Source organism: Tiliqua scincoides, chromosome 4 (assembly GCF_035046505.1).
Source record: "Tiliqua scincoides isolate rTilSci1 chromosome 4, rTilSci1.hap2, whole genome shotgun sequence".
Classification (NCBI taxonomy): domain Eukaryota; kingdom Metazoa; phylum Chordata; class Lepidosauria; order Squamata; family Scincidae; genus Tiliqua; species Tiliqua scincoides.
Window position 1 is genome coordinate 176,618,356 of NC_089824.1, and position 23,919 is coordinate 176,642,274.

Sequence of the window (23,919 nt, forward strand, 5' to 3'; positions counted from 1 at the left end):
ACAAATCACTAAGTTTTGCAGGCACCTGAGCACACCGTGCAAGCAACCCCTCCCCTTCCCCTTCCCCTTTGGAGACATTCTAGGAGGTGGGAGTGAAATGGAGGCAGAACACCTCTGTTTTGCTCCCACCGTCTGGAATGGCTCCAAAGGGGAGGGCGAAGGGCTGCTTGCACGGCAAAACTTAGTGCTTTGCACTGCCTCTAGCTACATCACTGCCTGAATCTGAAACAGGAAAATTTTTTCTTGACAGTATTGTTATTTTCATTACAGCAACTCTCCTGACCGTACAATATCTGCTTTGGGGCAGTGTTCCTGGTCTGTTTTCATCTTTTTCAAATCTGAGGAGTGACTTTGTCTTTGTCACTATTTCCTAGCTATTTAGTTTGCAGGCATTGGCAACCAACCTTGTATTTTGTGTTGATTTATGTATCTGCCTATCCAAAGGCCTAGTAAGTTTGACTTGTAAGTTTGACAAGGAGAGTTTTTGTGAGGGGTGGAGCCTGATATTCTTTTTATTAATTAGGGACCATCTAATTTATTAATTAGGGACCATTTGTACTCTCTACTCTAGGCCAGCACCTTATCAAAAGAGATGTACATCATAGCTGACATAGATGACTCAGCAAGCAGGCTGGGCACATGAAACAGAAGGAAGGGATTTGAACAGTGTCCTGAGACTCTTATCACCCAGCCAGACTTTTGGCATGATGCTGAGTCTCAAAGGAATCCCTGCCCGTCCATTTGCTTTCTGTTCACTAAATAAGGCTCTGCAGCCTCAGCCCTCTCGGTGAGCTGGAGACCTCTCAGGGTCCGTACGCATATCCTGTTGCCAGGTCAGCCATGGCAGGTCCCCTCCCTTTCCATTTTGGTGGTGCCACCACCAAGGCAATTGTCCTCACTCAACACTTTTTTCGGTTTGGATATGGTTCCAAGCACATGGTGGCCCACCATATCAAACTGTGCAACCCCACAGATGCTCCAGTCTGGGGGCAATGCCTAGAAAGGGAGGGAAAGCTTGATTTGGCATGGCTACCAGGAATCTCTCCTGCGTCCCTCCTTGTGCCTTTATAATGCTGTTTAACTTACCTTTGTCTGCTATGCAACTGTTTATATTTGCTATTGCCTGAGGTCCATTTATCTTAAGAGGTACTCCTCTTATTCTATGGCATCACAATGCTCCTGATTTTGAAACCCCGGTGACAAATAAGGAAAAAAAATATTGTTAAACAAATGTCACATGGACTTATTTTAAAGTGTGCATGTTATACTGTTAGATTCATCTTTTAATGTTGAGGTTTAATCTGAGCCTGCTCAACTTGAGCAAATATCATTCAAGAAAAAACTCACAAGGCATCTTAATGAAGAGGTATCCCAGTGATTAGTTTTCTGATTTTCAATCCATAAATCATACAATGGATTGACAAACAGTAGCAAACATCTTGACCAAGTAAGAACATTTCCGCTATAGCCTTCTATATGATGTGACATTATTTTAGTTAGCTATGTTTATCAAGTCATCCATCTACCTTTGGATCAGCCTGTGTTTTATGCTCCTGCTGAACTGGGGGCCAGTCCTATCCAATGTTCCAGCACTGGTGCAGCTACAAGCCCCAAGGTAAGAGAACAAATGTTCCCATACCTTGAGGAGGCCTCTGTGACTGCCTCCCCACCACAGGGTGCAGTGCAAGCCCCATTGGTATAGCTGCACCAGCACTGGAAAACTGGATAGGATTGGGCCCTGAGTTGCCACAGACTTTTGGCTTATACCAAACTTTGCATTATTTTGAATGTTTCTGCTTGGTCAAAATACCTGATGAATTTAAACAGGGAAAAACAAGCCATGATGTGTATGTGCAACCTCCTGATTTTAGAAATGGGCTATGTCACATGCAAGGGAGGACACCAGGATGCAGGTCTCTTGTTATCTGGTATGCTCCCTGGGGCATTTGGTGGGCCACTGTGAGATACAGGAAGCTGAACTAGATGGGCCTATGGCCTGATCCAGTGGGGTTGTTCTTATGTTCAAGTTCAGATGAGGCTGGTGTAATCTATAATCTGATCTGCCACTATAGCTTTTAACACTCACTAAGTGAAGAGTGCTTTCAAGAGATGAATTGGTTTCTATCCTATCCAGTATGTGGTAACAGCCTCTAGAATTGAATATGCTCCATACTAGAGACAAGCAAAATCTCTAACTGCTGGCTTTATAACATATAGAATCTTAATTTTGTTAAACCTATGCCATGTATGGGAAAGAAAGAAGATAAAATCAGAATTCCTTTGTTAAAAAAAAAAAAAGATATACATTTGTAGAAATCAGTTGTACATTCATGCAAGATTCTTATGAAAAGTGGGAAAATGAATCAAAAATGTTTCTTTTCTCTCAAATGTTACAACAGCCAACAATTCTGATTTTTAAAAATAACATTTCCAGGGAGTTCCACACAAGAGGCAGCCATTTAAGGCAATCTGCTTCCCTGCTGCAAGATCAACTCTGCCATGCCCAAATATTATCAAGCAATAAATTGTTTTTATTGGAGCAGGAAGAGTTATAAAACAGATGCCTCCTCTAGCCTCCCTACCACCACTCTGCAGTTAGTGAGAGCTAAGTGCAAGAGACAAGCAGCCCTTTCCCGTCAGCACTGTAATCAACAAATGACCCTCCATAGGAAAAAGTCACAACTTGTAGATTCATAATGGGATAAAATACTCTTTGTGAAAGATCCGTCAAACTAAGTGAAAGTTCAGTAGCCCTCAGGGAAGAAGGAGAGAAACAAAGCTGGCTCTTAGCATTCTGAAGTATTTCCAAAAAGACCCTGAATTCAGTTCAGTTTCTTGCTTTATTTAATGGGCTGTTGCTTTTTATCACCTCAATTGTAATATGTGGGAAAAATATTTCCTTGAATACAAATTTTAAAAATGAATTGTCTTGTATATCTGCAGGCAAGCCCTGGGCATCTTATGTGGGTATATTGCCAAAAACTTTATCAGATATTTCTTCCCATGCTATGTAAAGCATACATTTACATCATGGTTGGCAACAGCCAGGGGTTGTCTTGCAAGAGGATTTTCTGTACCACGTTGAAGCTGCTTACTGCATCACACACTTATGCTTTACTTAGAATTTGTGGAATGTTAGGTGTTGGCAACTATGCCTTTATAATGGCAATGGTTGCTAATAAGCTGAATTAACCCAAGAGCCATGACATACAGTTTTATCAAATGCTTTCTTTGTAATGACATGTGGATTGAAGTAGGTTGTAAATGGCTGAATTGCTAATAGTATATGCATCACAGGAATGGAGCACAGGACTTACCAACCCGAATACAACAACAATATACCCAATATTGTACTGTATATTGAATAAAAATTATCATTTTAATAAAAAAATATCATCCTTAGGCAGATGACCCTGAAGGCCCATCTTTCCCCAAGCTCATCTTCTCTGATCACAAGGAGCAGTTGCAGTGCCAGAATAAGCCAGAACTCTGCCTGGGATCTGCAGTGTTCAGTAGAGCTTATGATTAATGGAATTCTTGAACCACAAAGTTGGTCAAATGTGGAAGTGTCCTCATTTTCTCATGTAGGTGCATGCTGATGTCCAGCCACCGTTGTCAAGGACTGAGGCATTTGTCGGCATGCTGATGCCAGATAACAAAAAGTTTTGGAGTGCTGTCATGAGTTAGTTGTGCGAGGCTTCACTGCAGCATGCAAAAACAGAAATACCCTGATTTCCGCACACGGTGTCTGTATATACCTGACTGCCTCTGTGTGTGGCAACACAGTTGTAGTACAGCAAAGATTTCATAAATGCCAAACTGCTCTGCAATGAGAGGGCCAAGGGACTAGGGCTAGGCCCTCAGCAGAGTCCCATGGGTAAGGTTTTACAGTCTCTTCAAATAAAAGCTAGAGCATATATCACTTGGATGATTAATGAGTGGTGAGCAATCTCCCTAGGCAGAGTGTTCAGGTCCATTAGAAAATGAGGAATATACAGCTAAGTGAATTGCAGGAAAGAATATTGACAGAAACAAGCGTTGCCAGTTTTCTTTTCTCCTGCATATGCAGTGGGGGGCATTTTATAAATTGTAATAAATATATTCAGGCTGCAGCTCCTGTTTCTCATAGATTCATTTAAGCCAGGGTTTCTGAATCAAAAGCAGTATTCTCATGGTTATACGCAATGCATATTGTCTCGTCTATCTATGTCTGTGGAAATAAATCATGAGTTTGCAACTAAGTTGAACTAGGACAGAAATTGTCCTGACATTTCAGGGATTCATATTAAAGTCATTGGGATGTGAAATGAGCGTTTTGCTGTTTTGAAACCCACAAAACATGCAGAATTGTAGCCTGCAGAAATGAAGCAAAAGGGGGTAAAAATCAGCCATTTTTAGTTTGAATGGCTGTGATGGTGGACACTAACTGGGGGTGGCAGCAAGGAACTGAATGCTAATGCATCTTTTTTGTTACAGCTGCAGCCTGCCATGTTTATGTGTCCTGTTTGTTCTGTGGTTTTATATATTCCTGTGTTCTCTTTTCCTTCTCTCCTATGCCTTCCTCATGTTCCTTTTCCCTGTCTTTGGTGCTGCACTCTCTGAAGTCCGTCCAACCTCAGGTATTGTACCAACTCCCAGAGTTTACAGGCATGGGGAAATGTGAACTCTTAGTCTCTTGGGGATGCTGGCATTTTCTAAGCATGTACTATGTTAACCGTTTCACTGGGGAAAAAATGAAGAGCTTAGAGGAATGTGTTGGTTAGCTATCATTATTCTCTCCAAGGTGGAGAACAGACCCATTGAAAGGGTTGAACATTATGTTTGAGCTGCTGCTGTGCATGTGTGCATGAGAGGCTTCTGCTGATTTTTTGTTCTTGCTGTTTCTAAACCATAACAACAATGAGATGCAGAGAAGTTGCATCTGTTTAAGCACAGTGGGGAGATACCAGAAGGCTTAGTAGTAAATGAAAAGCTTACCCCAGGACATTGTAACGTAAGCAATATAAGCCCTCTTGTCTGTCCTGTTTTCTCCATCCTCTGCAATTATTGCGATATGATGCATTGAATCTGCTGTTGAATTGTTGCATGGGAAAGGGAGCTGGGGAAAAGTCTTGGAAGTCCAGATATAGCACACAGACATTAGGTTATCTATCCCAGCTCTAGACCACAGTGTTTATATCAGGAAGGGGCCATTTCTCAGAAGAAAAGATTTCCACCAAAGCAGATTGTACAGTTGTGGTCATGCTAGCACTCTAACATTGGCTCCTTCCAAGAGCATCAGTTCTTCCACTATATGTTCAAAGTGCCCTACTTTTGGAGACATGCATCTCAGGTTGAGTATCCATTTCCAAATGCATCATGGAAATGGGCACATTTTTTTTATTTTTGGCATTGTCATAAAATGGGCAAGGAAACAGGCGTTTCATTTTTCTTCAGAGAATGGGAGACTTTATATGTGTACTGATGACAGGATTAGGACTTGGGTGGCACATGCAGGAGACTGTGTGCTGATCAGGTTGAAAGTTTAGAAAGCTCTCTCTTCCGCCAACTTGGGAAGTACTGAAGAATGAAGACACACCTCCTGATGCATTGATCTAGGTTTTTTTCTTCATAATGCTAGAAAGAGGAAGCTTGTTTGGCTGTAGAATCTCACAGGAGACATAACTTGAAGGTCTAAAGAATGAGAATGTATTTTGGAGTCCTTGCAGCTCTAAGATCAGTTGGATTCCAGACAAGAAGGAGAATTCCCTCCAATTCAGCTTACTGGTACATAAATTATTTTATTCACAAAGGGAGGGGGAATTCTCTCTCTGTGCTACTGAGTCATCCAGAACACGGAACACCAACAGTTGTTAATAATAGGTTTTTTAGTTGCATTTCCAAGGGTGGTTCTGTTTCTTACAGATACTTTTGTTTGGCATGTTTTGTTGCAACCATTTGTTAAATTGATATTACTTTGCAAACCTAATTTCCTCGTGCAACAACCCTCCCACTTTTTACTATTTTTATTCCCTAAAATATGAAGGGTAGCAGATGCTCTACTCTGGGTCTTAAAGAACCAAATGAACCAAATATATATACATGATGCTTGGCAGGGTTTGGGAGAGCTGGACTAATATATCTTGCTGCCTTAGGTGGATTAAAATGTACTTTCCATAATCCCATGTCTTAATGTATGTTGAGCAATATACCACATCAATAATTGACCAGAACATTTTTCTTATTCTTTTCATGTTTAGTATCTGTCACTTCTTTACTCTTTCCCTTTGCCACTGTTTCTAAGTCCTGGGAAGCTGGTGATCAAAAGGGTCTTGAAATGCAGAGGATATTACCCAGCCAATGAGTTGCTATGCTGTTACATCCTGCACATAAAAAGTACAGGCAGGAGTCCTCTGTTTCTTCAAGACACTGAGGCAGACACAACCAGATTTTGATACTCCAGGCCAAGGACAACCAAAGGTAAGGCAGTGCCAAATGCTGCTGCTTACCTGCAAAATTCTGCTGCCCTCCACCACTGTGCACACAGGTGCTTGCACAGACCGCACCAACATAAACACCAGCCCCACTACACCTGCGCCAGGCAACATCCACCAACCCCAGTGCCAGGCATCACCCACCATTCTCATCCTCTTCCACAACCTTCTAAACCAGCAGTCTAAATGAGGGACGATCACTTACAGCATGCCATCCACATGTCGGGGTAGAAGTAGCAGTTCTGAGGCAGGAAGTAAGGTGCCCCCCCCCATCCTCTACTTGATCACTCTTTAAGAAAGCAAGCAAAAAGAGGAGGAGGTGGTGAGTGGGCATAGGGTGTGGGTGGGAACCAGTTTGCTGCCTCCCATAGTCCCTCACTTGAAGCCAGTGTGTTGCTAGGCCTCCTGGCTGGGCTGCCTTTGCTTCAGTCTGTTCTGTAGTTTGCCTCCTTGTTGGACTGATGCTAATTTGGTAGCCAACTAACATTTCGAATAGCCAACTATTGCTTCTGGCTTTGCAGAGTCAATGTGTCCCTTCTGTTTCTGCTGTGGGGGGGTGGGGGGAGTGTGTGTGTGTGTGTGTGTGTGTGTGAGAGAGAGAGAGAGAGAGAGAGAGAGAGAGAACTATTATCTTTAATATGCAGGAGGCCTTACCTGCTGATCACCAAAACTGAATTTCTAGTTGCCACTAGCAACCTGGTGACTGTAATTATAATGTAAACTAAACTTGTGATTGTATAGCATCAATTAACCTGAATACATCTGTAGTTCTATTGTAATACACATAGATTTAGCAGCCCTCTATGATCTACCCCTATCCCCCAGCTATCTTTTTTTTTGTTCCAGTAGACTATACTGGACATGAATAATCATGCTGCAATTGCTTAGCTTGCTTATTACAGTCACGTCCTTTCCAACATGATTTTGCAGTTGATATTTTTTGTATTGCTTCTAAAATCAGATGCATCCATCAGTGGAAAGGCAATCATCATAAGCTTCCCCCTTCCCAAGAGAGGCACAAATAGAATTATGTGGGAGTTTGCTTTTCTTTTCAAGACTTGCACAAACTAGTTTAAATGATCTTTAGTTGCAACTATGGGAGATCTTGGAAACACTGCAAAAATTAGCATGTTGATTTGCACCACACTGCGATTTAGGATCAAATGCTTGTGTTTATGAGCTGAAACTTTGAAAACGTTAAGAAACCCCTTGCCTGACACTAGCACATGTAGGGAATCAGTTTAAACATCCCCCCCATACACACACATTATAGAAAAAGCCCTAAATTTGCCCAGATTCAAGGGAAGTCCAGGACCATGTCTGCTTCTTGACCATGCACAGCAGTTAACTTGTGGGGTTATTTTGGGTGATACTTCATCCTCAACAGCAACTGTTACCCTGCACATGCCTGATCTCATCTGATCTCAGAAGCTAAGCAGGGTCAGGTCTGGTTAGTACTTGGATGGGAGACCGCCTGAGAATACTGGGTGCTGTAGGCTTAAACAATAGTCTTTCGAGACTGGAGGTTGCCAACCATTTTTTCATCCTCCAAATCAGCCCAAGAGTTTTAATCTATGGTCTCCCTGTTGTACATCTGGGAGCTCTCAAACCATGTTGTGGTTTCTTACTGTATTAACAAATTGATTGTTAACAATTAACGTTGATTAATACCGTTAGCTAATTTCAAATAGAACAAACCTAGCAAAAGAATTCAATCCTCCTTAGCTTCTAAATGATAGCTAATTAAAATAATGACTTGATTGGTCACCGGGAAAGACTTAAATATGTACAGGCTTCACTTTACTCAGAAGTTCTATTTTGTTCAATGAAACTTGCTCCCAGGCACATTTATGCATAGATTGCACTGTTAGTTTGGGTTCTGTCCTGAACCCTACTCCTTAGTTCTCTTTTAGTCTCTGATCCTCCTCAGCCGATAGCTGCAGTTCATTCTCTCTCCTTGCCTCCAGTGCCCATCTCCCACCATCTTTGTCTGCTCTTTCGTATCTCTTCCTCAGCTCTGTGTCTCCAGTTGTTTTTTCTCAACTTCTTTCTCCCATCTTTTATCTTCTTTCCAGCTCCTCTTTCCCCCCCCCCCATTAACTCCTTACTTCTCAACATCCGGTGCACCTCCCAATATTCAGGCACCTTACAAAAGCAGGCATTACAGCATGAACAGATACAGTTATATGTGGTTGCTAACATCATATTTATGTTGACAAAGGACCTTTGCTTCATGTTTACTTTATGATGTGGTATTGGATAGTGCATGAGGTTTACATTGGGGACTGACCAAGATTTGTCATTCATCACATACAATTAGGAATCCAGCAGTATGCTCTGAGAAAAAGGGCTTATATGTGTTATTTGTCTTCCTCCCTTGTAGCTTTCTTTAAGGAATGGTTGTCTTGCTTGCTAAGGATAAAGTTCTGTCAGTCCTTCAGTCCCCCAGTAGCTTTATTCCATAACAGTGGTTAGTGCTGTCTCTTCCGCCAGAGAGAAGTAAATTTGCTAGTATGTGCTCAATTTATTGTTTTAGAAGAACTTACTTGAAAAATGGAGGAGTGTCAAACAGCACTTTCGTTTGGAATTTTGGACTGTGTGTCCCAGGAGCAGTATTCACTGATTCCTGTGCAGCACGGTCGAACCACAAAGGTTTGATGCTGCATAATGGAATGTTGCTACATAAATTACATTGCACATTATGCCCATCAATTAAAATAAGAAGCTTTGTCAAGAAGGGGAAGGAATAGATTTATAGATAAATCTATTTAGATAATATATTGTCTCTTTTTCCCTTTTACAAAAAATGGCAGATAGATTTTAAGTGCTTAAGTATTAAGAATAGAAACTGAAGAAGAAAGAAAATTAAGATGATTAGTTCTTTGTCAGAACCATATATCTGTCCCGTCAGCTATGCTTCATTCTTCTTGGCACTATCTTTTCACTTTTTGAATGACTGACTATATATAGGCATCTTTTGCAGTCATTAGATTTGGAGCAAATTAATGTGTTCATTTTTTTTTCCAGTTTTTCCCTAATGCGGGAGGGGGGGGGCTCCATCTTGGAAATAGCTTGGGCTCCCCATCAGAGTTCATACAATATTAATCCATCCTTTCAAAGCCTGTTTGCATTATACGCTCCCTCTGGGAAAGCAGTTGTAATCTAACAGTCCCTTAGAATCTTTCATTGAATAATAAAATAATAACATGAATCACTTGTAATTCTATATTTCCATAGCCTATGGTAGCACAAGATCTTCCAAAATGTATGGGCACCTTCTTAAAAAAAAATACTTCAAGTGATGGAGAGGTTTGAACTGACTTTAATGAATTTCTGCCATTTATATATTCTGAATGGAATATTCTCTGTGTAAGGCAATGAATGGTTGGAAGCCAGACATTAGCCACAGATGTGCACAGAAACCAGTGAAGGAATATTTCAGTCCTCCAGAAAGTTCTACCACAGAACTGAGGCAGCGGCATTCATTTTAGAAGAAAAAATGCATGGGCAAGGACAAAAACCTTCTAGATTAATTTGTAAATATGATGAGATTTGTTCATTTAAATAGGGTGTACAGGTGGTTATTATCTCATGACCCCACAAGTGTTCCTAAATATTATTGTTTGAAATTCCTGCTTCGATGTTCGAGCAAATGTAGGTTAGGTTAGGTTCAGATTATTTATGGCGTCCCAGTTGTCACACTGTGTCCCTTGCATTTTCTTAAGTCTCATTGTGGCTTTCCCCTCCACTGTACTTCAAATAGGGTGGGTCGTATATAACGGAGAGCAGGCTCCATATCTCAAATAATTGTGTAGAAAAGGGTCAGCAAGTTCAGCTACATGAAAACCCCTTTTCTGTACAATGACTGTGAATATAGGAGCACTCAGAACTCCCATTTTGAAAAAATGAACAATGAGGAATGTAGGGCTCAAGGTGGATCTTGAAATAAGCATTGTCCCTCTAAGGATGGGCTATCACAGAGTTGGGTGTTTAATTTTAAACATGACCGTTCAGCTTAGCAACCTGGTATCACTTCAGTCATTAGACGAGCTTTGCTGCTGAGGTTCTGTGGCAACCCACATCCTAGGATGCGTATCTGATGCCAGCCCAAGCCACTCAATTCAGTAAAAAGTATTTTGCACCACAAGCAAAACAGTAGATTCCCTTGAACTATATATACTCAGGCCATTGCATTGCATTGCATTGTAGTACCACAGCAACAACTACTGCATATTTATGGTAAATAGGAAAAAAAAATAACTAAGCCACCTTGCTATAGGGATTAAGAGGCAGAAAACTGTAGAATCTTTTGACCCCATGACGAGGGGGTGGAAGCAAAGAGTCAAATTAGCAGATGCTGGCAAATTCCCTGCTGTGGCAATATGAAGAGAGAGAGAAAGGTCCAGATGGAAAGGCGTGGGGGCAAAGGCCATCTCTGGGGAGCAAGGGGGGTGCCCCATGGGTTTGGTGGGCTTTGGCCTAATCCTCCCCTGGTGACACTGGTGACTTAAAGGTATACCCTCATTTGTTTCTGAATATGAAATGTGTGCCAGAGAAAAGCTCAGCTGCTAGATACAGGAGGGAGAAGGAGGGGATTTCTCATTTGAAATTGAACCCTTTAATGAGACTGCACTGCAGGTCTAAAGATAAAGGAAGTCTTTGATTTGGAAGCAGAGCCTGGTTGCATATCAGGAGTAACAAGAACATACTGTGACGGGTGATGGACACTTCGCCTCTAGTTTGCTGTGCAGGCAAGCAGTGTGGTAGTGGCGGCAGCAGCACTTGAGCCACAGACCTCACTGTATCACAAAGTTATGAGGATTTTAAAGCATTGTCTCTCAAAAACTTCATCCCAGCCCACTTGGGTGATGGAACTTATCTCACCCGCACTAGAATTAGGCATGCTGGAAGCATGGTAAAAGAGACAGATCTGAATTTTAGCCTAATCCTAGCCAGAAACCCATTCTGCAGCCATGAAACCATATAAAAGATTATAATTGTTAAGGTCATTTGTCCATATAAGTTCCTGATCAGCGCAACCGGTTGTATTATAAGACCCGTATTCCCAAGGTACTGATTCTTTGTCTTCAGGATGTTGGCTCTGGTGTTCAGGGTGCCATCTGCTGGAGTCATTGGTTTACCTCTCTCTATTAAAAACAAAGGTGTACAACAGCCAACTGTAAAACTAGAAGCTTGCATATCTGTCCATCTGTATGATTTGTTACAGAATCATTTAGCAAGTCAAGATTCTAAAACAAGATTATCCATTGCTCTAACCAATACTCCACACAAGCTAACTACTTTTCAGGAAGGAATTAGTGAAAGTTGTGTATTACTGTGAGCTTTCTTATTCTGGAGAAAAAGCCTCCCCCATATGAAGTTGTCCATGTACTTAAATCAATATCAGAGATGTACTATGCATCACTCCACTTCAGATATGTAATGGATGTGATAGATAAGATTAGGCTTTCTCTAACACCTCAAGTTTGGAATGTCCTCCCTTGGGAAACCTCTTTGGCTCCTTCTCTTGGTTCTTTCAAGAAACTGGGTCTTAATCTGACTGATTTTTTTTAACTGCTGAGCATCTGATTTTTTGGTTTGTGTTCGTAACTTTTTTTAATTTAGTTTTGATTGATTCCTTAGTTGTCTTGTTCAGGTCAATTTAACCGGAAAGCAGGCAAAACTGTCTTTATAAATAAAATAACAAATTAATACATTTGTCATGTCAGTGACTGAGGCACTGAGAGATGATTTAGCCACAGCACTAGAGTGGCTATTCTCTAATCTGTGGAAGTAGTTGGCCTGGCTGATGACCTTGGTGCATGCTCTGAAGCTGTGCTTAATAGGTGCAATATAGGAGTTCATTTAAAACAGAAGGGACACACAACAGATGTGCTGCTTTCTAGTTGATTAGCTAAATGTAAAAGAAACCAGGGACCCTCACTGAATAATTATTTTCCCCAGAGTCAGGGGCTCCACTGATGTTCATTGTTGTAACCTCAACGCTCAGATAGAAATGTGGTCTGTTGTTATTGGATAAGAAAAGCACAGTATCTTCATTCTTGATTCCTCTAGAGAAAGCATGTAACTTTGTCCAAGTATTTATCACTTTATCCACAAACTAGGTGAGATCTGAGGGTTGGTCTGCACATAACATTCACCACAATCTCTGCATGTGAAATTGATTAACATGAAATTGATTTTTGTGATATTTTGAAATGCTCTTCAGAAGAATTATGGTCCTCTACTCCTGTGCCAGGGACCATAAGGAATGTGGAGCATGGCTATGGATGTTCAGATGAAAAGACAGTGGCTAGTTCCAGCTGAATTCTCCCAAGGAAAGTAGATATTGCTTTAGGGCAGTGGCACTCAAAGTAGCGACTGCTGTGCGCTTGGAATGTGGTCCTCATCCGAACCGCATCTGAGCATTCTGTCCAGGCGACGTGCAAAGTTCCCTTCAATTGGGGGACAGGGACACTCTGGGCAGTAGTCTCTCTAGTGCCCCAGAATGTCGCATGACAGGACGTCTGGGCAGACGCAAATGCCCAGAGTGTCCCTGTCCCCCAATTGAAGTGGACTTCGCATGTGCAAATGCCAGATCCAGCCCCTGGGCTGCAGTTTGAGTGGTTCTGCTTTAGTGCATTATTTAGGATATGGTCAGAGATATTTAGGGAAATTCTGGCCTTTCACCTGAACTAAATACATCTTTGTAAATAGATATTTTATTGAAAATCAATTTTTTGCTTTCATAAAAGTGAGCAATTCTCCAAATATTTATAACACAGTTAGCAGTGGAGGAAGCATTTGCCAATATTTGAACCAATGGACTTTCCTTTGAAAAGTCTTCCTGAGGAGGATAGATTCCTTCTTGAAACAAAAGAAGCCCTTAATACTTAAAATTCTTTTAATAACTGGCTCTTGAAGCTACTACCGAGAAAAGGAAAAATACTGAGAATTAGTGCTTGAAAGATCAATTTAGGCTTTTCGTTGCACGAATCTTGATTGTTATGCATAAAGCTAGCATTTCCAAGCCTTGCAGATCTTTTATTTTTTTTTCAGTGCTCCTTTTCCCATAGTCCTAGACGTGCTTTGAACAACATGCTGGAGTACATACTTATCCACTTTGCTGAACAAGAGTAAATTTAAGCAATCACTTAATTGGTTTATACAGCATTAGCCCTAATCATTTGTTGTTTGTAACACAGGCTCTAGTTCAGGGCAATTTGTGGAAATGAATAGATAGCATTTATAGTCAATGAAATTATTTCAAAATGCTGTTTTGAAATTTGAGAATTCCCCTCTTTCAGACACTTCCATTTCCATGTTGAAACATCCTGAAGCTTCATATGTTTGGCAGTAGTCACTACACTTGCTAAAGGACAAGATGCTCTGGATCTAGTTGCACTATGCTTGCTTCTTGATTGTCACTGAACAAAACAGTCCATGTCTCCTAGGCTCCACACTCCCAACAACAGCAACTTATGACCCCTCAACAGCTTTTATACTGAGTACCTAGTATCAACTAGTTCCAAATGGCATGCAAAATATGCCCATATGCCACCACTTTAACCAAGACTGAGCAAACTTGCCCACATGAGGAAACGTTTACACTGTAATTTAGGGCAGAGGTTCTTTGCAGGGGAGGGGGCAGTGATGCCACTGCGACAAAAGAGGCTTATACACATACCTGGCACATATTGCCCTCCAGGGGATTGCCCATGACCCCCTCTGCAGGCCTGTCTGTACCTCAGAACTGCTCCCTTAATGCGATCATGACCCACTTCCAATTTTTGGATGAAAACCAGAAGTGGGTCTCAGTTGTGTTCGGGGGCAGTTCTGAGGTACAGGCAGGCCTGCACCTCAGGACCACGGGCTCCCTGCACTCTCCAGAGGGCCATAGGGACTGCCATGGAAAAGCCCTTTTTGTCATGACGCAATCATGGGAGTGCTATTGCTGCTGTTGCAAAGTTGTGACCCCCCTCCTCCTTAAGGGGGTAGTGACCATTTTTCACTGGCTAAGGCATCACGATGCCCCAGTTTTGGAACCACTGATCTAGGGTTAAGATGTGCTAATGATCAAGTTGTCAAAATTATGTTAAATTGATTACTTGCCCATCAATGGTGAAACATGTATGCTTAACAGACATCTGTAAACAGACCTGGGCCATTAGAATTCATCTTGTTCATTATGATAACCAGCTTGAGGATCCTTTGGCCTTCTACAGAGTGGAAAGATTCTAAAAGGGAATTGCAGTCTTATCAATCTGTATCAATCACAGGACTTAAGTATTGCTCCTGATGTAGGAATTGCAGGCATTAAAACCACAACTTTTCTTTTCTTTGCAATGTCTTAAGGAATACATGCCTAGTATATGATTGAGAGTACTTTGGTACTTTGCTTAAACAGAGCAATTTTAAATGACATTTGGAATGAAAAGTTTCAGGTTTGGAATTCATTAAAAAAATCTGAAGTGGCTCTTCCACTACCAAAAGGAAATTGCATCTGATGAAGTCAGCTGTTACCTATGGAAGCTCATGGTACAGTGAAGTAGCTAACTTTTAAAGTGCCAGAGCAATCAGCTGGTTATAGTGACTGAATCATAAATTGAAATTTTTTGCAAACTTGTATTTTGTAACATCTACTTGCTAAGATTCCTCAGCTTGTGATCTTTGGTTCTATATTATGCTTTCTCTGGACTTTTCTTCAGTGCTGTTTGACATTCTTATTGTCCTCATTTTCTCCCCATATTCATCCCTTAGGTGTGGGTGGGTGACTTGATTTCAGTTGCTGTGCTTTTGCATGATGCTATGAAACAATGCTGCTTTGTGCCTACTGCCATGTATCAAAGGAGATACATGGTTTGTTAAAAGACTGCAGCCATGTGAATATTTTTGGCCTCCCTGTGTCCTACTAGTTCATTTTGTGCTTCAAAATATTTGCTGAACTGTATGGTGTTGGAGAAAAGCAGCAGGAAGGTTCTGTATAGTTTGACAATATTCTTCTGTCTCTGCTATCTGTGATTTTAAGTGCTGGTCCCTAGAAAATAGGGACCTTTTTAATGGGCTGCTCTTAGACCCCTTTTTATTCAGGCTCTTTCAAAGATAAACTTGAATTTGAATAAATTCAAATAAATGTGAATTTGTAGGTGCTCACTGGTGTGGGAGAGACATCTTGGTTCTTCAGCAGCAGGGGAAACATTTGTAGACTGGCCAGCTTTTGTAGTGATTATTCTTGAGTGCATTTAATTAATCTTTCAACCAAAGTGTCATTTGTCATTGAGATCATGAGAATGTGTGCTTTCATTTAACACAGAAATTATTTTTCAACCCTTGCTCTATACATAATAGCAAGAGTGTGACCCTAGTGGACCCTGAAGAGGTCAAAAGCTAGACGTCTAAGTACCCTATTTTTAAGCCAATTCATCTTACATATTAAACTTTGGGGGGATGACAAGACTGTAAAACCAAAGAAATCCTTCTCAAAGGCTTAAAGCCTTGATAGATTTGTTATAACCAGATAGTAAGATTTGGAATAGGATCTGTGCTGATTTGAAAGAAACAACACAATTTCTCATAAGGACAAGAAACCTCCAATTTAACAAATAAGAGCAACCATTCATCATCCAAATAATAGACCATAGTATTTTTTTCCTCCATTATATTTGAAAATATTAAGTATTCCCTTGTTGCAGTAAGTGACTAGAACCAAAGTAACTTTCAGAGCAGAAAAATAAGCTCAAAACTTATCAGTACAGTGAAAGATCTGGGTTTAAAAGATGCACCAGCAGCTTTTGCAACTGAGCACTCTCAGCAGTTGACCCTGAAAGTAAAAAATTATTTGGCTTTTCCTTCCAGCATGTCTCCAAAGCTCACAGAAAAGTTTGACCCTGAAAGTCAAACTGTGATGTCTTTAATAACAGAAAAAGTCACAGCTTGACTTTCAGGGTCCATTTTCTGTGAGTTTTGGAGACATGCTAGAAGGAAAAGCCAAAAAATTTTTCATCAAATCTGGAGCAGGAAGCAAAGAGGTGGTGTGTCTTTGCACCTTGCACATTAAGAAATCCTTCAGGAGTCCCCACACTTTTACCCAATGTCATCTCCACCTGCTAAATCACTGAGCAAATGTTTCATTTGTAATTAAGTTTGAGTTGATTCACCCCCACAATTAATGAATGAAAGCTTGAAGATTTAATTCCTGCCATATGATGCAAACTAGCATACTTTCCCAAAGCTCTAAAATACTACAATACTAGATCACCATGGACTGTATCTCCGGCACTTACAGAATGTGTTTCATGGTGTGCATTTTTTGTTTAATCAAGTTAAAATGTAGGTTTTATAAGCAGAGGAGAGTGGGGTTTGATAACCAAAAGCAAATAGTGTTCACATGTTTCCCATTATCTGGCCAGTGATTTTCAAAGTCATTTTACCCAGAGAACAATATAACATAGCCATCAAGGCTAGTAAGACTTTTCTTAGCCAAGTGGGTTGGGTTTCAGTATGTAGCCAGACCTGACTTAATCCAAACCAGCTTGTTACACTGAGGAGTTTACTAACAGGCCTTTTACAGTGTCATTAGCCAAAAGCACTATTCCAGTTCCCATTCACATCCTTTCAGGATTCAGGTCCTGACCCTGGACTGAGTAGAGGCAAGGCTAAAAGATTCCTTAAATTCCACCTTTGGCTTGTGTTGCAAAGAGTGTTAAAATACAGAGAAACATACAGCACTGGTTCCATGGCAGGCTGATCAATTAAAAACCATTCTGTATCCTTGAGATGTACCTCACAACTGCCTTGAGAGGAATGTATTTCCTCTCTCTCTCTCCCTCTCCCCCTCTCTCCCCCTCTCAGTTTGTAAAAGAAAGCATTTGCCATATTTTTTTTTTTAAAAAAAAGGATTGCAGATTAGGAAAGGCGGGGAGTGAAATCAACTTTCTTTTTCAGTAAGCTATGAATAAAATAATTTGGAAATTGCAAGTTGTGAGAATTAGTCTGATAAGTGTCCCCTGTGACTACAGAGCTTAAGAGAAAAAATGCACAAATGATCTCCAAAAGCACTACTGGCAGAAAGCTGTCAGCTGAGAAATGCCCCAGCCACAGTTCACAGCCTGCTGTGTTAATTTAATTTTGCTTTGCCTGGTCCATGACAAATTGGATCATTCTGTTTTGTTAAGAGTTTTTAAATTTAATTGTCTGTTTTTAAAGGACTTGGCTGCTTAGGGCTAAATTCTGCCACTTTGAGAGGATAGGATTTATCATACCAAAACGGCCATTTAGTACAATACCTTTCTCACCAAAATCACAATTAAAGTTTGGAGGAAGATGGGATATTTTTCTCTACCCACTTCTTCAGTATTTGAACCCTGAGCTGCAGACCCGTCTGTAGAAGAACTGAACATCTCTAATAATCTAAAACTGCTTTTACTCAAGAGTAGTAAGCCTAATTCTAAAGAAGGAAATTGTTGGTCTCAGATTTTTTGTAGTAGTTCTCTGCACACCTGGGCCTATTGGGTACTTAGGGTACTAAAAAGCCCCCCTGCATGAACTTCAAGCCTCCATTTTGCTTCACTGAGAAGTATTTTACTGGTTTTACATATGAATGCTAGTCCTGCAAGACAGCTGTGTTCTCCCTTAAAATCTAAGGAAGAGATATGAGAGATTAAAATATGAGAGATTTCACAGCATCTGCCGTTTTAACTACAAACATAGGAACAGACTTGACTGTGTTGGGCTTTCAGTGGTCAGGGAGTTGTCTTTCTCCATGATTAACATGTACTCCACAGCCTAGGTGTCTCTGACTGTAGAGACCTTGCTCAACTTCTCCTGCTCTCCAAGGATCCCAAACACCACTTTCCCCTTTGGTATACGTTGATGAACAAATATATTTCATTAACTAAATATAATCACACGTGATACTATAAAGTTACTCCTTGCAGGTATATGATTTCACAACCCACTGAGTAGCAACTCTCTCTTAAAACAGCTGCTTGTTAAAGGTAGTTTTAAAATGAAAGAAACCACTTTAAGGTTCAAGATTTTGCTTACAGTTTCAACATGTTTTTCTTGTAAACATCTGAACTACGGCTTCTCATTACATTCCACACTTACAAATGTCTCAGTCTGCATTGCTCCATATTCTTGGTATTTCCTATTGTTACACCAACAAACTGCTTCATTTTGAGAGGCAGAACATGTCTATGTTTCTTTCCACAGCACATATGTGTCCTTTCATTACAGTCAAGCCTATCCTTGCTATTCTGAAGTCATGAGAAGTTAGCATACCTAATGCCCTTGCAACAACCAAGAGAAGTTGTCTATTGAGTCGGGGAATGGAGACTGTAAACAAACAGCATTGCTTGTGGGCAGCTATTTGTTTTCGGCCAAAGTCTCCCACTTCCTGCTGCTTTTCCACATGTTTATACTGCATTTGCCCACAGAATTTTTTGCATGTTCTTTTCATTTGAGAGATGCCAAGCCTCTCCTCACCTGCCCACTGGACTGTAGCTGAATTGCATAACTGTTGCGATGAAACTCAAGCTTTGTTCTCTTTGCAGATTGCTTGGCTGGTTGAGTTTCTGAAGTTTTGTGTGTGTCTTGACTCCCTTTGCCTCTCAAAGATAAGCACCTCTCAAAATGCAGTTTTTACACTTCCCTCTCTCAGTTTTTGAAACCGAGCTGTCTTCAACAACAATTGAACAAACTACTACTACAACCACCACAACGGTGGCCACAACTACCACAGAAGCTACCACCACAACCACCACCACAGAAGCTGCCACAACTACTGAAGCTCCAACCACTACAGAAGCTCCAACCACTACAGAAGCAACCACCACCACCACAATTGTTGCTAGTACAATAGCTACCACAGTAGAGATTTCTGGTATTGAATTTTCCTCTTTCCGTTATACTAGCTCTCTAAGCCAGACCTGGATCTTTTCAATACCTTTTGCCTTAAAGTAAGGCCAGTCATCATGGGAGGGTAGTTTTAAAGTCATCCGGTAGGGAGATTATCTTCGCACTATGGGACTTGCTTAGCAGTAGACAGCAAGCATTCCTTGGGTTTGCATTCTCATGTTCACTACATAAATATGACTTAAAGTTATTCTTGAATGAACTTTCAGAAATACCAGTGTGCCTTAAATGTACAGTACCACCATACAAAACATTCCTGGAGTTAGTTCTATAAGGCAGTACACTGCAAACACCACCTCTTAAACTTGCCCAGGATATCTGGCTTGATTACTCCCTGAATCTTCATTTTCATAGATGTCCTGTACGTGCATTATCTAATGCTAGTCACTGAATACTGAACACCGCAAATTATTTTTATCATGTTAAAACTCTTGCATAAGCTGTTATGGGGCGAATACCAAAATAGTGCCTGTTTTGCTTATATGCTTGCATGACGAAGGATCGTATATGATTACAACCCCTCCCCCCAGTTATATCTCTCCAAAGCACATTCAGCATTGTTGATAATTTAACTATCAGTTCACCAAGAGCCAGGGCATCTATCTAGGCAAGTACAAGGATTTATACTTGCTGTACAGATTTTTTTCTCTCCTCCCCCCCCCCCAAAAAGGCAAGAGTTAGCAGTATGCTATCTCTGAACATGAAAGTTCCACATCATCATCATAGGAGTGGCCAGCAATAGATCCCTCTTCCATCAATGTGTCTAATCTCTTTTAAAGCCACCTAAGCTAGTGACCTTCAATACATCTAATTCAGCACATAATTATTATCCAGTAATAATAGTTAATATTTGCATAGTAATGTAGAGTGCCCCAAAGCCTAAGGCTACCATGTAATGAGGCCATGGTAGAGGACAGATTTGAACCAGGGACTGCCAGGTTCACCGCTTGGTCTTTTTAACCACTATGCCATGCTAGATGCCTAAACAAATTCCTGTTTAAAAAGAAATCCCTACTAATGCCGGAAAAGTTATTGTATGAAATTTACTTGTCAGGACATTTTGCCAGGTTCCCACCAACTGATCATGTGTACATCCAAACACTCAAATGGAGAAAAGCATCTTGCAAATACCCTTCAGTGCAACATTATTTTTCTTCAAAATGAATTTAAACTTTCCACGTGAAGGACACTTGATTTGGCTCCATTCTACAAATAATGCAAACTGTGTCAAAATTCCTGATATGGATAATTGAACAAGTCTGCGTTTACTGTATAGGAATATCAGAAATCATAAATAGGAGCGCATCAAGAAAGATTTGACTCATTCTGGATTACATTACTTTATAATGAATACCATGACTATCATCGTATACAATAATGATACGCTTCTGAATTCCTCAGCGCTTGCAACAGAGTAAAGGAAATCACAGTAGTTCACATTACACTTGGTTTTAAAAGCCTTGTGCGCTTGAAGTCTCATTGGGATCAATGGAAATAATCATGTGTATTCGAAGCAGAGGCATATGAACCAGTTGCCTGGCTTGCAATTTCTTTCTTTCAGCTGCTGCTCGAAAATAAATGTTGCATGGGTGAGCATGCAGTGCTGAATGATCAAATTAGTGCTGAATGTCATCAAATTAGAGGCATTTATTAATGAAATAGATTTTGTTAGGAATAGAAATAGCTTCTTGGAAAGTTGCTGAAACTATCTTAAAGGATACTATAAATGCAAACTTCTAAGGGCACAAGCCTAACCAGGTCTACTCAGAAGTAAGTCCTATTTTGTTCAGTGGGGCTTACTCTCAGGAAAGTATGGTTAGGATTGCAGCCAAATGTCACATTCCATTGCGGCTGAGCTTGCTGTTTGCAGACTGTGTTTGTAAAAAGTGACTTACTAAAGCAACAGCCAGTTTCAGAGCTAAACCTTTCAAGCCAGTAAAATGGAACATAATTTGCACAAAAGAACCAATTGTTACCTACTGTGTGCTTTGCAGAATATTGACAAGAAACTTTTCTTTCCCTGTCTTTGAGTTTTCAAAAGAAATGTGCGTGTGCACATTGATATGCACTGCATTTCTCCTGGGTTTGGTGAAATATTGAAGCAGAACATATTTATGTTTGATAAATCTCTCGTCGGGAGCCATGATGGCCATGTCATTAAAGCCTCAAGCGCCAGCAATCCACTTGTCTGAAAGGAATCCAAGTGTGCAGGCAACACATTAGCTTTCATTATGAGATAGCAAGTGTCAAGAGTCCTATGTAGGTTGCCAAAAGCACAAATGGCCTTTACACATCAGCATGTCAGTAGGCAGAGTCCTAAAGGCAGACCTGTGGAGTCCTCCAATGAGTTTGGATTCATCCAAACAGTAGCTTTCAACGCTTCCAGTTGAGCTCTTCAGTGCTTAACCAGGAGTGGGGGGAAAAATCTCCCAAGAAAAGTTACATACCCTTCTCTCCCCTCAATGGTATTCCCTACATGCAACTTGGTAGCTATGGAGCCTGCACAGTCCACATCTGTCCTATGTTGGCTCTTCAAAGCTGCATGGACCAATGCAACAAGCAGAGGCTGAAACACTCTGCATAGCTAGACTGTGGGAATTAGTCACCCCTTCCCCAAACCTGAGTGATCTGAACATAAAGAATATTTGCTCTTGAACAGTATCCTGCAGGCAGGCAAATTAGCAGAAACATCTGAACCCACGGGCAGCCCAATCCTGAGCTGCAGGACCCGGTGGCTCCACAGAGGGCTCCTGCCAGCTCCTCGGGAGAAGGGGACGTTTGTTCCCTCCCCCTAGAAAAGGAAGCAGTCCCGCAATGGGACTACTCGCTTTAGCGGCGACTGTTCGGTCACCACTAAAGTGAAGGTGCTCATGTAGGGCGAGCAGCCCTGCCCGAGTGCCCTGGATCCTGCAGAGCTCGGCTCCGCAGACCTGCCTCTCCTCTGCCCCGGGAACGCCCCCCATGGCCCCGACCATGCCTCCCCCCTCCCCGGAACGCCTCCCCCACACCCCCAACCACGCCCCCATTTCGCATCCCAGCGGTCAGAGACCGCCGAGCTGCGGAACATGGGCGCCCACCGTGCGCTGGCTCCGCGCCGGCCAGAGCTGAGCCAGCTCTGGTGGGAGCCCAGCGGTAAGCCCCGCAAACGTGCCTTACGGCACATTTATGACTGTGATCCATGCCACGGAGGCGCAGCGCGGACCACAGGATTGGGCTCTGAGAAGACAATCTAGGAAAAGCAAAATCCTGTAAATATGAGAGGAGACGCTGTGATCCCTGTTTTGGCATAAAGGTTGGGAACACAACCTGCAGTGTGTAGAGTAAGGAGCCAAGCTTGCCCCTTTTTCTCAAGGTATAAATGGAACAGACTTTCTGGCAGCTCCACTGGCATTTGGTCATTCTGCTTTAGGGAAGTGATCCCTTTAAGATTCAGTGATCTATAGACAGGAGATACGCCTTTGTCTTAATACACACAGCAAAGATATGGTGCATGATTTTTGATAGCTAAGGGAGTCAGGGATGGGATACTTTTTTTTTTTTTAACAAGATATGTGCTCTTAAACAGACCTTGCCAGGTGTAATCAGATACACAATCCATTGAGGCCATTACCCTGTCTTTAAAAATTACCAACAGCTCCTTGAAGCTTTTGAAAAAGAAAGAAAAAAAAACCAAAAACCATTCCCATCTTCTTGAGCATGGATCAGATATCTCTAAAAGGATATTGTTGCACTGAAAAAGATGCAAAAAAAGGATAACTGACTGGATAACTAAAGGCTGGAGCAACTTTCCTACAATGCAGGGCCACAGCATTTGGTACTTTCTTGTTTAGAAAGAAGGCACCAAAGTTGAGAGATGACTATTGGGCATGTTATGGAGAAAGTGGATAGAAAAATTGTTTTCTCCATCTCTCCCAATGAGGGGTGACACAATCTGAGATGCTGCCACCTCTGCCGGAGTGCGATGTGAAAAATAAAAGCCCCTTACCATGTTTCTTGCACAATTTTTGCGAACTTGGAAGTACAGGGCTTCTTGTTTTATTTAAAGGAACTGCACAAAAAAGGAGCTTCTTCATTGCAAGGTCTCTGTACATAAAGCTGGAAATTTGGCACTTCTGGGTTTGCAAAAACTGCATGACAGAGGACAAAATCTATGGGATTTGCTACCACAAGATGTGCTAATGGCCACTAGCTTGGCTTCAAAATAGCTATCAGTGGCTTCCACCTGTATGCTTCAGAGGTTCAGAGGCAGTATACCCTCAAATACCAGCTACAGGTGGGAGAGTGCATATCTCCTGGTTGTGGACTTCCCAGAGGTGGGCTACTGTGTGAAACTAGATGCTGGAGAAGATGGGTCTTTGGCCTGATCCAGCAGAGCTTTTCTTATGTTCTAATATGCCAATTTTAAAACATTGCTTAACCATGCTGAAGGAGAGCTTTGAACAAATTGAGTAAAGTTTTAATATGGTCTCACCACACATTTATTTATGTATGGTTATCGGATCTATTAACAGAGAGATTTGTATAAAGTATT

General features: G+C 41.3%; 1 protein-coding gene and 1 pseudogene across 1 annotated transcript in view; both read left to right on the forward strand.

Annotated features, from left to right (window-relative positions):
* NFASC (neurofascin) overlaps positions 1-23,919 on the forward strand; it is a 123,657-nt gene that overhangs the window by 73,510 nt on the left and 26,228 nt on the right. The window contains exons 25-26 of the mRNA XM_066625250.1: positions 4,605-4,624; positions 19,149-19,343. Coding sequence (XP_066481347.1) covers positions 4,605-4,624; positions 19,149-19,343 — 215 coding nt within the window. The remainder of the gene's footprint in view (positions 1-4,604; positions 4,625-19,148; positions 19,344-23,919) is intronic.
* LOC136650527 (5S ribosomal RNA) lies at positions 7,853-7,972 on the forward strand (annotated as a pseudogene).